Below are 15,395 nucleotides of genomic sequence, written 5' to 3' on the forward strand. Positions count from 1 at the left end.
GCTTCAGCTGAAATAGCTCCTCTCTCATTGAAAACATATGTTTGTGTGTAGGATTAATGTACAGTACACCCCCCCCTACTGTACCGCTGTGCGGTAATGGCTGCACCACCCACCGCTCCGAGCCAGCAGAAGCCCTCCTGTCACCGCGCGTCGGGGTGTTTAGCGACATGGGTGCGTCATTAGTGTCTGTGCGTCGCACAGATCACATACGCCGGCCTTTCAAATGTGGGCTTTGCTTCTTGACTGCGTGGCTGCAATATACTGTAAATTGGTGCTGCGCCTCCCTGTCACTGTCACAGTTTTCATTCGTTAGCTCTCGGTGGTGATCGGCAGAATTTCAGCATTAGCTCAGGAACGCCAGCTGTGTTTTCGTTGTATCTTTTGATGTAAGGCTATGAGCTCACTTAGTCACACTGTGTGGTTGCTGATGAGCGCCCATGATTTCAGCTGCAGCTAAACGCTAAGCGAGGGAGCAGAGTTTGGAGGCATAAAAACGCCCTTCTGACCGACACAATGCGGTCAGCAGATAGCTTCCAATTTTATATGTTATTTGGTTCCGTCGTATAATTAAAGCTTTGGAGAGCTCCAGCCACGGTATGCTCATCCTAAAAGAAGTTTAGCTCTCGTTCTGGATCAAGTCTGAACTGTATGGAGTCAGAACTCCAGCTGACCTCAACTTTCTCGTAGCGTTTGGGAAACGTGACAGCGATATGGATCACATATGCGCCCTGGCTTCCTCTGCAACTGGAAAGTGAACATGATCGTATAACTGTAGCGGCGCAATATGTTTCTCTTTAATAGTGATGACAGCAGCAAAACAAAAAGGACGTTGTACCCCTCAGTGCTGAGGAGGAAAACTCTGGAAGATGATGGTGGAGTTCCTGCTGGATTTCCTGGAAAAGTGCTAATTCGCAACAGAAAAGAATGTCATTGTTTTTTTTTAGTTTTTACATTTTTTTCCATACCAGCTAAAGTTTGGCATAAATCGGTACTTACAATGATGTTGTACCTGACAGTGATTACACGGGTTTCTTAGCAGTACAAGATGATTAAAATTGTGGCATTAGTCCATTTTATGTCAGCAAGGAGCAGCGAGAAACGTTATATCTCCGCTGCCCTGGCATTGTCCCGATAGCTTGGCAGCTGTGTGGCGAGAACTGAGGTGACACGGCCGTCATGTGGCACGCTCGGTCGACTTCACAAGGTTAACTTGGCTGCAAAGAATAAACGCCACACCCTTCCACACCCTATAATTCTGGGGAAACCTCGTTTATTGTCTTCTTATAAACGCCTCTCCCACTGGTGTTATCCACAGCAGGACTTGCGTTAAGTGGTTTTCATTATGACACTATATGGTGGATGCATCTGTTCCAAAGTCATCTGGTGGCAATAAATAGATCTTTAAATATTCACTAATTTCCTTAATATAATCCACAAACTGCCCTCAGTTCTTTGTATTTCAAAGTGAATCGTTTTCACAGGATCACTTTAACACTTTGGGAAATCACATTAATTTGCATTTGAAGAATAGCCTCCAGCAAGATGATGTTCTCATTAATGGCTGTCCAGATTCAAGAGAAATATGGAGTGAGAACTGCAGCTGAAGGCTGAAGAGGTGTCCTGGAATGGATTCTAGTGTGAAGCATGAAACGATGACCGAAAGGCCAAAGGAGGAGACACACTGGGTGACAAACCATCTCTTCACTGGGTATCAAAGGACCTCTGGGAGAACACGGCCCACTCCGAGAGATAAAATCTTGGGCCGGCCTCGGAGCTCCGTCATTCATTTGGCCACTCTGGGCGTCTCTTGGACGGTTGAGCTCCTCGTGGTGTCATGCAGAATGAGGCCCATGAAAAAACATCCTCTTGTGTCTTTGATCTCATTGTTTGACCAGAAGTTCATGACTGTGGGTGAGGGCGGGAACTGAAACCGACCAGTTAACGTCCAGCCTTTCTGCTCAGTTTCCTTCTCACCACCACAGTCTGGAACAATGCAGTAATGTGTGAAGCTGTAGTGTTCTCACACACACCTCTCTTCTTCCCAAACACACTTTTAACTCCTGCACTTGGGGAAGATTCTTCCTCTCTGCCTAAAGAGAACGTGCCATCTACTTTCACTGAAAAGTCCACGGATACACTAGTGTATGATGAAGCTACACAATTCAAAGTGAAGACTACACGCAGCCATGATGGTGTTGAATAAGTCTGCCTTAACGCCAAGTGGATGGACATGTTTATTAAGTCGGAGATCCTAAAGGGAGGACAGAACTTATAATATATCTAATGCTTCTCTTTTGCAGCTGTTGCTGTTTCTCAAAAACCCTTAATTGTGTTATCATAAAGATATAAAGCTATTAGTTGACTGCACTGACAGTTCGTACAGTCCTATATTTTACCTTTCACCTTTGGGAACGAAGCACAAACAACTGAAATATAGGTCAGTTATTGGGCCTGACAACAAGCAGCATCCGTCACTGTGGTGACAAAAACTGCAGAAATACTCTCAGACACTGTTTTTTCCCCCCTCCAGATGCTTTTGATAAATATTCAGCATGAACTGCCTGTTAAGCTCTCTTCAAATTGATTTCATCTGTGTCATTATTTGGCAGGGGCTGATATTACTTTAGATGTTAGATAGAGATGATCCTGCGAGTGTCTCTTCTCAGCGAAGGCTGCAGACTGCGAAGGATTAAAAGTAGAAAATAAATTAAAGATTTTTTGTCCACAAAAGAAGGAAAACTTCAAAGAGATATTTTTAGGCCATTGATTGTTCTTTGGATACAAAGAACACACATGCGGCGTTGGTATTTTAACCCAGGATCACACTCTGGTGATTGTAGGACGGCAGAAGGTTTCGATCGCTTCGGACCACCCCCACGTTTGAAAAAGAGGGCAAGTCGAAAGTCCAGATGACCCACAAGTGAATCCTCTAATACTAAAGGAATGCTCGGCAATCATCAGATCACCTCATTGGGTCCAGAGCGCAGATCTGAAAACATGAAGCCTGGATCGGGAGGAGACAGCTTGGACGGGAGTGCAAATCCTATCTGGGACATTCTCAAGATGGTGACATACAAACCCTCACGTTCAGAAGCAGCTGTGGACCGTTTGTGGGACAAAGTCACAGACATTACCGTAACCTCACTACTTTCGGCAGTAACTAATTACTGTTATTGATTATTATTTCTGCTTATTACTTTAGTTGCTTTCAAGCTACTTGTTGGATTTAGACCCTGTTAGTGTTTTGAAGCGAAAACAAAAAACCTTTGTTGTGTTTCATTTTTCATGACCAGAGTGCTTGAAGCCGCTGTAAAGCAAACTTTTGAGAACAGGGTGGAACAAGGTGGAACTTTTTGAAAATGCTTTGTCTTCGCGTAAATGGTGTTAAAGGCACGTTTTCTGAGAAACAGCTATAGTAAAGCGTTCTTCTACACATGCTCTTTAGATGGACAGTAACAACAATGGCGGCCCCCAGAGTGACACGACTCCCAGTCCATATTCTCCTGGGGCCTGGTAGTGTTTTAGTTGAGAGTCACCTCAAAACCCCGGTGTAAATATTCAACTTTTGTCAAACCAAAACTCAAAAACGATGCCTTTTCTCCTGAAATGTTGCATAGACTGTTCCTTAGCGTTAGCCTGCTGCAGGCTAACCCGAGGAACCTGTGATGTATTGATGGGCCTGAATAAATATCAGCCTTCCTTTGTATGAGTAATCTTCGCTGCTTCTGCTCGTTGTCATCAGTTCATAAATCTGTTAAAAAGCTGGTGTCACGCCGAGTTCCGCATGGCTGCCGGAAAGTGCATCTGAGGAGGAACCGCGCTCGAAAAAACACAGCCTGATTAACTCAAACATAACTCTGACGTAAAAATAAAGCGTGCACAGCACTGATTAGATGAATCAATCGTTAGACTGACCTACATAACGCAGCCAATCTGTTACAGCAGCACGACGACACACTTTCAAACGAGGCACAGGGAAGAGAAGTGATTGACACAGAAGGGAAATCAGCTTTCACAAGACTTGAAAAACACCGTGGTGGTTTGAGTAAGACTGACCCATATGCCTGGAATACCAGGGAAACGTACACTTTCTGGCATGTTGCCGCGTTCCAGCCGCATCGGGACCTGACTCTCAGGTCACCGCTGGACAAAACATCAGTCTGAGAGACGGGAGGAACATGAAACGGCGTTCCAGGAGGCTCTCAGCTGCAGCTTCCGAACAGCCTGCTCTTGCAGGCCTCACGGGGAGCGCTCGTGGCGAGGCATGTGGACAGGCCTTGGCAGGTAGCCTGGCTCCACGTGGCACAGCCAGCGCTCTCCTGCGCTACCCCAGATCTGAGGAGATGCAGAGGCAGGGGGAGTCAGGAGACACACGGCCGGAGCAGGAGAGGAGCGTGCTGTTCTGAACAACAACAGGCACCTCGGCGTGAGTCAGCACGTCTGGCTTCGCTTCGCCGTGACTGGACTGTCCCGATGCGACGTGCGGTCACATCTGCAGACCCAGAAGAGCGCGCTTTTCCAATCGGCACAATTAGTTTATCGAGAAGTAGGTTAGCAATTCATTACGAGGAGTTACACAGAATTACCGGGAACCTTTATCTAACTAAGACAACACAAATCACATTTCAAGCCAGTTGGATTTAAAACTGCATTCTAATGGATAAAGTTAAATATATGAGTAAACTGTGGCTGCCGACGCTTCATTCTGCAGATTTCAAGGCGGACAGCAGCGGGTGCCAGCCCATTGTGCTTGGCTGTGCTCAATTAGCCCATTAAGCTGGTAACTCAATAGAAAACAGGCTCTTTTCATTATTGGTGTTGCCTGTTTTTTAATGACTGAATGAGACTGAATGATTTAATTTGACCGACAGAAATCTTCACTTTAGCAAAGGCGCCCAAGACAATGAGCCATTTCATTGCTTCTGCACACTAAAGCAAATAATCGTTTTTGATGTTGGCTCGCCTCCTGAACACATAAATACTTTTTTTTTTCTTGGAAAAACCCTTAATATTTAGTTAAAAAAGAAAAACACTTTTTCATTTGTATTTACAAAATGCCCAGAAGTCTTTTAATTTCTCTCCTGTGACTTGTATGTCTTCCAGTTTGATTTAACAGACCACACACTCCAGGAATGTGTTTGTTTGGGGCGTGCGGTAGCTTTTATGATTTCGGTGTTGACACTTCCTTGGAGGAGCTGCCTCGGCTCAGACTGTCCTGGTTTAGCTCGTCCTCAGTGTGTTCGCAAGTCCATCAAGAACGCCTCCAGCAGGAAGAGACCTGCATGATCCGTTCGCTGCAAGCTGCTGTTAATGCAGTAAAACCGTACGCATTGCTGCAGGACGTGGAATCACACCCATACACAGGTTTGACCTCAACATTTGCTTTGCGTCTTTGATATCTGAGGCTGCATATGCATGATCCAGCTGGTAATATTTGGCTGGAAACATGACAGATGCTGCACAAAGGCTTTGTGGTTCTCAGCGGCTCCCTCCATGATTGACACGATATAATTATATATTTCGTTTAATGGAAGCATCGATATCGAGCACACTCGGTGTGTGTGAGTGTTGGGAGTCCAAGTCTTATTTTGCATTGATTTGAATTGAAGTGTTTGGCACGCGTTAATCCCACCTTGTTTTCCTATTTCGTCACTCTGGACAACGACAGATCATCCATCAGCCCCTGCAGCTGCTTCACACTCTGACAGCATGTTAGAGGGAACGTATTGACCCCGGGCGGGGTCGCAGCGTTAATTGCAGAATATTGATATTCAGAGAAAATACAAGGGCCGGCTGCGGTCCGAAGCGCCGCACCAGGTGAAACAAGGACAAGCGCTCCGGAGCCGTCGCCTCATGCACGAGCGATTTCACTCCCATGCGCTTTAATAACACTTTATTTAAACTGATTGAACAGAGGTGCACTTCATCTCACCTCCTGCCGCCGCGGCTGAGGTTATCTCAAAGGAATTCACTTGACTTTTCATCAGCGGGCTGACACACTTTGCTATCCAGAAAGATAATTCTGTTTGACGTGCTCTTCATGCCCAAAGAAAACAAAGTCTCTCTCTTTGAGCGGCCTGCCAACAGCCGCGTGACCCAAATCGACGATGTGATTTTAGGAGATCCCGAACCTTCAAGACAACCCGAACGGATAAACCAAACACCCGTCGCTCTGCCGCTCCTCTCTGCTCCTCTTGGAAGCTTAATTTCACGTCGAGTCCAAGTTATCGCACATTCCCGGAGAAGAAGCACAAATGCTGCAGCGGATTAGAACAATAGCTGGAGTCTATTAAGGTCAAGAAACATGATTTCCTCCCTCTTTTCCAGGAGATGACTCATTACTACAATTTGAATGGCACAAGAAGCGATGGCCGCCATACTTCTTGGCCTTCCCCGTTCCCTGGAAACGATTCTCAGCTTGTGTTTGTCATTTGCAGCAACCTCTTCATCAATTAGATTACTACTGACCTTGTTGGCAACGCTCAGCAGAAGAAGTTGTTGGCCACCGAAAAGGATAATTCTCAGGATTTTAACCCAGTTTTCAAGTGAATTTATCAAAGCAGATCCAAATCAACAGTTTATTCAGACTTCAATAGTATCGCTTCTGTTGCTGGTTAAAATTTCTTCTCAACTCAGGGACGAAGACTCGAATGTCCAAATGCTCATTGCACAACACCGACACGTCACACTTCATGGCTCTACTAAAATGGGTTCATTTCACAAAAGCAGATGTTGAACTTTACAAGTTTAACTCGTATAAAATATCAACAGCTATTCAACAAGTTGCTATTAAATATACACATACATGAGGTCTGAAAAAATTATGAATCGACTGAATATGGATGCATTTATCGGGTTATTGGGTCTTCACTGTGTTAAACAGTAGATTTTTACCAAACAAACCAAACCATTTGTACTGAAAATGATGACAACTTCAACATAAACCTATAATTTTGATGAAACGTTCTGGTGCAAATTACAGAGAAATGTCCAAAATAACACTGACCTGGATTTGCACCTGTTGCATTCTGCATGTTTTAACAAACGCTCCCTGACAGCGAGGTGTTTGCGTTGGTATTCTTTGGAAATTTGTCACAAAATCAGAGTTTTCTTTGATAGTTTTACAATTTCCTTGTTGGTTTGTTGGGCCGGATCGGAGCCTCTTGGTGGCCGGTTTTGGCCCACGGGCTTTATGTTTGAAACTCCTGCTTTAACGCGTAGAGACAGCTTCAAAAAGAAAATAAAACCTCTGAAATGATGCAGAGTTTTTCTTAATCATCTGTAAATAGGGTGATGCCAGTGAAATCTCTAGAAAGAGTCTGATCTTTCACCTCATCAGGTCAAACAGCCAGAAATAGTTCGTTTAGCCAAAAACACAACAGCTCTTCCAGAGTCGTAGATCTGACCGGTGATAACTTACTGTTATTACTGACAGTCACTTTTGAAGATTGTGGTCAAAGAAATGAGACGGAGCTGTCGTTTTCCAGATAAAATAAACTGCTTCTCCCAAAGATTTGGGGCTTTTTTAGCAACGTGCATTTAGTGGTGTGAGGCCGGCGGTAAAGCTAGACTTTAATTTTTATTTTTCCTGGTTGGAGCGAGCGTTTCTCACTTTAGCGCATGACGAGCGCCCGATCCCGCCGTGGTCCTGGCTTTTGTAGTGGAGGGTGAGCGAGCCCGGAGCGAAGGGCCCTCGCAGCGACCGCTTCGAGAGACGCTTCACACAGAAGCTGTCATTATTTCCCCTGAAGGGAGAAGGAACGCGGCGCTAGGTGAGGCCACACACACACACACACACACACACACACACACACACTTCTGCGGAAACTTCTGCGGTGATTTTTGTTTTTGCCAAGCTTCCAAACATTAATAAGTCAAATACCTTTCAGTTGCCTAAACTCCGGCCTGCCCGGATCGTTACTGGGGCAGAAGCATCCAGACGTCAACATGCAGTGGATTCCCCTCGTGCTTTCACTGAGATTACCTCCTCTCGTAAATGTGTCACAACAGATTTAGGAACTCGGTGTTTTGGTCGGTAATTTCAGCAAAGTCCCCATTGAGACGTCAACGTTTCATAGAGCGTCCGTCTGTTTAAGTGTTATAAGATCACCATCGAAGCTCGCCGAGAGAGATGAAGGTTTCAACCGCATGGCGCTGGACTCACGCTGTGGTTGGCAGCTTCCTGTCAGACCCCACAACCTCCATGACCCGGCTGCAGCTTGAGTTATTTTTACAGGTCAGAATGGGGCTGCAGTGCAGGTTAGTCATCGGATGTCCCCATGGTGGCGCTCACTCTGCCAAACGGCGTCAGTTTACCAGAATAACCAGGCTGTGGCGTTTCAGAGACACTGCCACTGCACGTGCACCACAGCAGTAAAATAGAGCGTTCATTACAAAAACAATAATTCAATTCATTTCAGTTTTATTTGCGTAACACGGGATGGAACAGGGTCCTTTTTTTGGCTCGTTTACAGAGAAAAGCCCAACATTTTCACATGAACAAACACAAGTGACAGTGGGAAAATGGGAGGAAATGAGCAGAATCAGAGTCGGAGGTGTCGACTTTCTGCGGATCCAACAGCACCCACTAGTGGCCCGACAAGAAAACTACATCGTTTTCAAACACTTCCTCCTGAACGGACATCGTTTTGAAAACATTGCAGTGTGAAGGAGGAACTTTTCTGAAACAAAAACCCAAAAATGATGCATTCATATACTTGAAATGTTGTGTGAACAACCTAGAAGCGTTGTGCTGGACGAATCTGTATCAGTGTCTGCCTTCGCCCATACTCCGCCGGGAACAGCTCCAGCCTGCAGGGCCTCAGTACCGTTTAGCAGAAGAGACGATAAATAAATGAATGGATGAATGTATGAATGGATGGATGCTCATCATGTGCAGGGAGCCGTTCCAGTGTCCCAGCACAGACTTGATGAATGTCTGGAGAGCGTGACATCCCAAAGTGTGTCAGTGGGCCGCGAGGAGCGTCTCTCCGTGTGACTGGAACCCGGAGGAAACGATCCAGGCTGCTGTCCGCAGGACAAACCTCTCACCTATCAGCTGGCGGCTGACGCTCCTCCAAACATGGCTCTCCCATTTCCTCCTGACCCATTTTCAAAGCTTGCTTTGGATGCGGCCCGTGTTTCGCATCGCCGAGCCAGCCAGCGCACGTGGATCCAAGAAATGTGTGATTTATTCTGGACCCCATGTGGACCGAATTTTCTTAGGTCTGGTAATCAGGCCCCGGTTTTAACTCAAAGTAGTTCAAACGCGCTTTACGTTTTACATTCTGGGGCAGCGCTTCTCAAAGTGTGGGGCGGAGCTCCGCTGGGGGCCGCCAGAGAGCTTCGCAGCGGACACAGGTGAATAAAGGTCAGGAGAATGGCTTTTAATGGGGAAGGTAAAGTAAATTTTTAAACGTGTAACAGAAATGAACTGACGTGATGAAACAAGCTTCAGTCCAAGAATGCTGCTTATGGATCCCATCAGATTTTAACAGCATGAGAAAATCTGGCCTTGATCCAAGACTCACTCCACGAAACCTGCGTACATTTTATTCCTCATAATCACTATTAAAAAGCAAATAAACAGTTAAAGCAGAGAAATCCCTGTTTTGGAGGCATTGCAGCCTCTCCTGTGAACTGTGGTGACCTGTTACGAGGTTCAATCCCCTCTCCAGGCGACCTCCGTGAGCTCCGGCTGTCGATGACCCACGTGAGACGAGTCTTTTCTCCCCCCCGTGACGAACCGACGGTGTCTGTTGTGTGTCAGGGCTGGAAGTGCGACGGGGACTCGCGGCCAGGAGAGAAGGTCCTGCAGGATATAAAGGAGAGAAGAGGCCTGGAGAGGCGGCTCCTCCAGATCCAGCGGCAGCTGGAGATCCTGGGCGGCGGCCAGGAGATGACTGTGAGTTCAAAGCAGCTATGTTCATTTGCGCACATGCACTCACTAGAAAACACATGCTCACATCCACTACGGGCGCTCGCATCCACCCAGCGTCTGAAGGCTCCTCGCAGCGGACACGTGTGCGACAAATTACTACAAGCTTGTTTTCAGTCGCTCTCAGACAGCGACGGGGAAATCGCGGGCCATTATTGTGTCTCTGCAGGAGCAGCTCCTCTTCCTCCTTTATTCCTCTCCGATCGCTGACGCGTGTCCTCCAGAGCTTTCTCAGAAATCGATGTCTTGGTGCAGATGTTTTCTAAGTGTGTGGGAATCGCCGAAGTTAAACCACAATTCACATGTCTGGTTCGTTCTAGTGAGAAAAAAAAAAACATGGTGTGAAAAATTCAACATGTTGTTAAATGTAATAAAACCAGTGTGTGGCTATGGGTGAGCGTTAATGATTACTTTATTACATTTTTATTCCCACTATAATGTCCTTGTTGCCGGCCTCTAACACAAATCCAATGAAAGTGCATCATGAATGAAAACATATTGAAAATAAACAATTAATAATGATAATCCCATTCAAATTTATTAATTATTAAAAATAATTTAATTCATGATGTAGCCTACTGTCAGTGCATATGTTTTTTTTGTGCACTCTTTGGCTATTTATGTGAAAAGTGTCAGACCTTCTTAAAGTATTTGAGCATGCATCGAAAATATACAGAAATAGAAATACGTGGAAGAAAGTAAATTATACAGGAGGAGCAGGAAACGGATGCAGTGGGAATGATCACTGTAATCCAGACAGATCTGAAAAAGCTAGAAATATACACAGGAGTACAGAAATATGAGGAAAGGATAGAAAACTGTGTGTAAAGTGAACACAGTGCTTCACAGATTGTCTGTGTGGAGTTTGCATGTTTCCTCTGTCAGGTTTTATGCAGGACTATAACAGCCCACAGCTGTGAGAGCGACTGTTTCTCCTGGTGATCTGGATTCACCCAATAAAAAAGAAATAGATATTAAAAGATAAAATTCCAGTAAAATTCAGATTTTCATGCCGCTGTGCTCTCTAGCGCCTCCCAATGGCGCCACACTTTTCAGACCTCAGTTTCAGTACTTTTCTTCACTTTGTTTTTTTTTTTTTTTTGTTTTGTTTTGCACGGGTCTGACTGTGGCCTCCGTCCACCTCCCGTTTCATTGCTTTCTAACATTCTTCCCTGAGATCCGATGTCCTCCCTCCGCCTCGTTCCCTGGAAACCGTCTGGATTTCGGGAGTCTCGGCGGAGTTACGGCCGGAGAAGTGTCACTCTCGCTCCCCAAACTCTGTAGCTAAAGACACAACACAAGAATGTCCCGGGAACAAAAGTGGAAAGGCCGGACTTCTGCCTCTTCTGACATTTATGACTGTGAATTTTGTCTGCGAGGAAAAGAAAACACTGGAGATGAATTTAAGCGTTTTCACAGCCCTGCAGGAGAAAAAAAAAAAAGAAGAAGGTTTGCTTCTTAACCACTACACCATCAGTGAAGTTCAGATTCACGAGTGCAGCCTTTCACCTCAGTTCTCACACGGATGAACCACAATATGATGTGCATGAGCCAGATTTAAACATAAGAGCGCGGCGATAAAAGCGCTAAGTGGCGACCACACCCCGACATCACAGGGCGGCGCTTCACTCAGCCGGGGCCTATTCTGGGCCCTATTATGGCGAGGCAAGTGGAATTTCTCTGGCTAATAGGCTGAGTTTGGGGAAACTTCTTTCACGATGATCACAAGACATCACACCCTCCACTGCTGCCGCTGCCACGCTCTGCATTCAGCTGTGTGTCACAGAGCGACTTCAGTGTAAACGGCTCGCTCGCCGTGCGTTTTCTCGGTGCCACCGGGCCTGTTTTGTGGTTGGGGGAAGATTTATTTGTGCAGAATTTGTCTGGGAGGGCATTCTTAACCACGTTCACACAGCTGCAGCATCCCCATAAAGTTGATTTGCACAACATCCATAACTCAAAAAAAAAAAAAAAGCCTCTCTCGGTGTGTTTTTCTACCTGGAGCGTCTACCTGCCACGCAAGCTGCCTGATGGAGATGAGCAGGACGAGATCAGAGGATGTGCGAGCAGGAAAACACATCACACAGAGTGTGTTTAATTTATGTGCGGTCGTCTGTAATATGCAGATTAAAATCACGTCATTTGAGCCGATTCGCCACAGTTTGCACTCAGTTGAACTGGACAGTGACCTACAAATAACAACATCTTGAAGTATTTTCTTTTGCTTCAGTGCAAAAACTATGACAGCATTGAGAAAATGTTGACTTTTGATAAACCTGAAACGGCGCTCTCTGTGCGTGGGGGAAAAAAGCCTCCCTTCCCAGGCTGCAGGACGTCTGCATGTTTTCAGACTCACCCTCTCTGCTCTGTATGGATGTTTGCTGATTTGTTAGTTATTTGTCTACAGAATCTTAATAATTTGACACTGACTAATATTTTGAAGTAGTTTGACTCTCATGAGAAAAAAATCTGAATAAGCCGGTGCTTTTAATGCAATATTGCAGATAATGTCCATCCATGTATGCTCAGAGAGAATATGCAAACTGCAGAATGACCCGTAGACCCTTCCACCACCTCTGCAAGATCATCTAAATCAGTCAGGATTTAGTCAAATGGGGCTCCTCCTCTTACTGAGAGCAGACATTTGGTACGACTGATTGTTTGCTTTGCTAGATTCCAGCCTGACTGACTGAATTTAGATGATCGGCCCAATTCACCTTGTTGTGCTTGGATTTTCGTTTCAAACAAAAAGTTTGTGTCGACTTGGACCCGGTTCTGACATTTGCGAGCGTGCTGTGCGTCATCCGCGCTCCTCCTGGCCTGCGGTCCAAACAATCCCTCTCCCGGTGACACTTACCCTTTTCACCAGAGGAGAAACAACTCTCCTCTCACCTTCACTGCTTTTTCTGCGATTTTCTTTGTGCGGCAACGCCTCGATCTCTCCTCAAAGACGGCATTCATCATGTTCTTTAGACACAGAACAGAGCCGTTTGCGTCTCTCGTTGCGTCCTCGTTCTCCTGCAATCTGTAAAATAAAGGACAAGCCTGTGTTTTTTTTTTTTTTTAACCGTTTTCCTCTCATCAGGCCAACACTATCACTCATAATTTCAGGCTCACTTTTGCCATTACAGAGCTTCTTAATGCAGTTAAACTAATCGGCATTCCAGTTTTTTAAAAGAGAAGGGGGGGAAAAAAAAGGAAAAAGAATGTATGGCACAGCGGGGTAAACAGACGTCCAGCCAGGAGGATACCCAGCCACCGTGGCAGGCCGCAGCTGGCCTTCATTGTTCAGGCACCGGGCCGCCGTCATTCTGCCAGCTCTGCAGTTTCACAACTTTTTTCCACAGAAAGCTGGTCAGGTTCACCAGAAACCCGGAGAGAATGGTTCCCTCTCTCTCTCTCCCTTCGTCTGTCACGTTCAGGAGCTTTCATCACCTTCGCCGCTCCGCCCGCGGCTGCTGGCCGTTCGCCGCTTCGCTGGCTTGTCACGCTGTCTGCTCCCGTTTGTCACTGGATGATCACTTGAAACAGAGACGGCCTGTGAGGTGGCTTCTCGGCGTTTCTCCTCTGCGTGGCGGAGAACACGGACTCATGTCTGCACAGGACTGCAATAAAAAGCTCATTCACTCTGTCTGTGCAGCAGCAAAACGCTGATTTCCTGTATTTTTTAACCACAGCTATACGAGTAGAAAAAGGACTTAAATGACAACTCTCTCAAGTGAAAAAGCAGAACTTCTTCCAAGGTGGAACTTTTTGAAAAATCGGAATGTTTTGGAAACACTTGGGCTCCTTTTCTTTGCAGAAACGCTGCTATTGCATTGTGTGATCGTTTTTCTGCACATGCATGAGCAGAAGGACTGTCAGCCCTGCGTATCAAATCTTATTTCATGGATGAATGTTTGGCTTCCTGGAGTTAATAAATAATTTTGTCATTTGAATATTTCACAGGCAGTGGGTCATACACGCTTCTGAAAGGCCGAAACAATGCAATCGTCACAGCTGTTGCATTTATTGTTTTGCATTGTAGCTTATCCTTATTTGCATTTTTCATTTCAATTTGATTTCTGAAATGTTAAAAACAAAACAAAAAAAGCCTTGTTTGGAAGGAAAATCTTTTCCCTTTTTTTTTTTTTTCATCAACAAGGTGGGAATACATACAAAAAGCAAAACAATGTCGCTAGAAATGTGCACAAACCCTGCGTCAGGCCTTCTGAGCTATCTTTAAGTAAAGCTGTTCTTGAGAAGCCTCTGAATCAGCATTCACCCTTAAGCTTGCTTACCAAAGTTTGAATACAAGCGTTGGTTATAAACACGAAGCGAGTCAGATTTGTTTGTCTCTCCTGCTCCGATCCCATCGCCGACTCCCACAAGACGCTTTTCTTAAGTATCTGCAGAATCTTTGGCAGCTTTCAACACTCTGCGCCGTGCTTGTCACCGATGATATGAAGGAAAACAGTCCCGCCACTGTTTAGTCAACTAGGTCAAGTTACTGAAGCCTCAGACAGTTTTAAAGCCTGTGAGCCGAACCCTCCGTTTGGAAGGGATTCCATTTACAGAGCGCTTTTCCACTGCGTTCACACTTGACGTCGTTAATCACAGTCATGCACACTAATACACACAGCTGCTATGCTAATCTGCTCCATCCATCCATCTGAAGCAGTTATGGGCCTGTTGTCTGATGTATGGACAGGAGGGGTGTTAACATTAATACATGTTTACAGCCACATTCACCCGTTCACCCTCTCACAGGACAGCCCAGCGCCGGGAGTCAGCCGGAGTTCAGCCTCCTTCAACATATGGATCAAACCCAAACCTCCAGGTCGGAGGATGATGCTGCGAATACATACTGAGAGAGAGAGCAATCACTCAAAGCATGGTCTTTTTCTCCCTGCGAGACAAAATAAATAGGCCGATTCGAAGCACGTGTGAGACGAACATATGAAAAATGACATGTGCACATCTCACGTGCAGAAAGACGGCGAAGCGTGTGTGTGTGTGTGTGTGTGTGTGGTGTGTGTGTGAGCGCTCCCGTGCTTCCATTCACACTGCGCCCGCTGTGAACCGCCGGGGTAAAGCCAGGCTGCTGGGCTCCATCCAGCAGGCGCTGGCTTTGATCAGGAACTTCCCCGGGGGGAGAGTTATTATCATATTAACCGCATTACCTGACACTGGCTGCGGCGCGTCGACGGTGACGACACGGCTTCACCAAGGCAGAGAGAACCGCAGGTCCCAGCGTCTCAATGGGAGCGACCCGAACAGGATTCCTGCCCGCATTAGCGGAGGCCTGGCCTCTGGCTCCGTGGCCGACGGAGCTCAGGTATGCGGCTGGAGTCAGTGACCTTGAAAGCCGAGCGGTCCGGCGCTTTGTGGCGAACCGCCGCCGCGTCCCGAGCCGAGCTGAGCAGAGGCGGTGGTCCACTGCAGGGCAGAGTGCAGATTCCTCCCCTGATGGAAAGCT

The 15,395-nt window shown here is 46.2% G+C and overlaps 1 protein-coding gene across 1 annotated transcript in view; it reads left to right on the forward strand.

The window, feature by feature from the left end:
- Positions 1-15,395, forward strand: part of fsip1 (fibrous sheath interacting protein 1) — a 32,997-nt gene that overhangs the window by 10,378 nt on the left and 7,224 nt on the right. The window contains exon 9 of the mRNA XM_030117468.1: positions 9,770-9,904. Within this exon, the coding sequence (XP_029973328.1) occupies positions 9,770-9,904 (135 nt within the window). The remainder of the gene's footprint in view (positions 1-9,769; positions 9,905-15,395) is intronic.

This window comes from Salarias fasciatus, chromosome 19 (genome assembly GCF_902148845.1).
Source record: "Salarias fasciatus chromosome 19, fSalaFa1.1, whole genome shotgun sequence".
Classification (NCBI taxonomy): Eukaryota; Metazoa; Chordata; class Actinopteri; order Blenniiformes; family Blenniidae; genus Salarias; species Salarias fasciatus.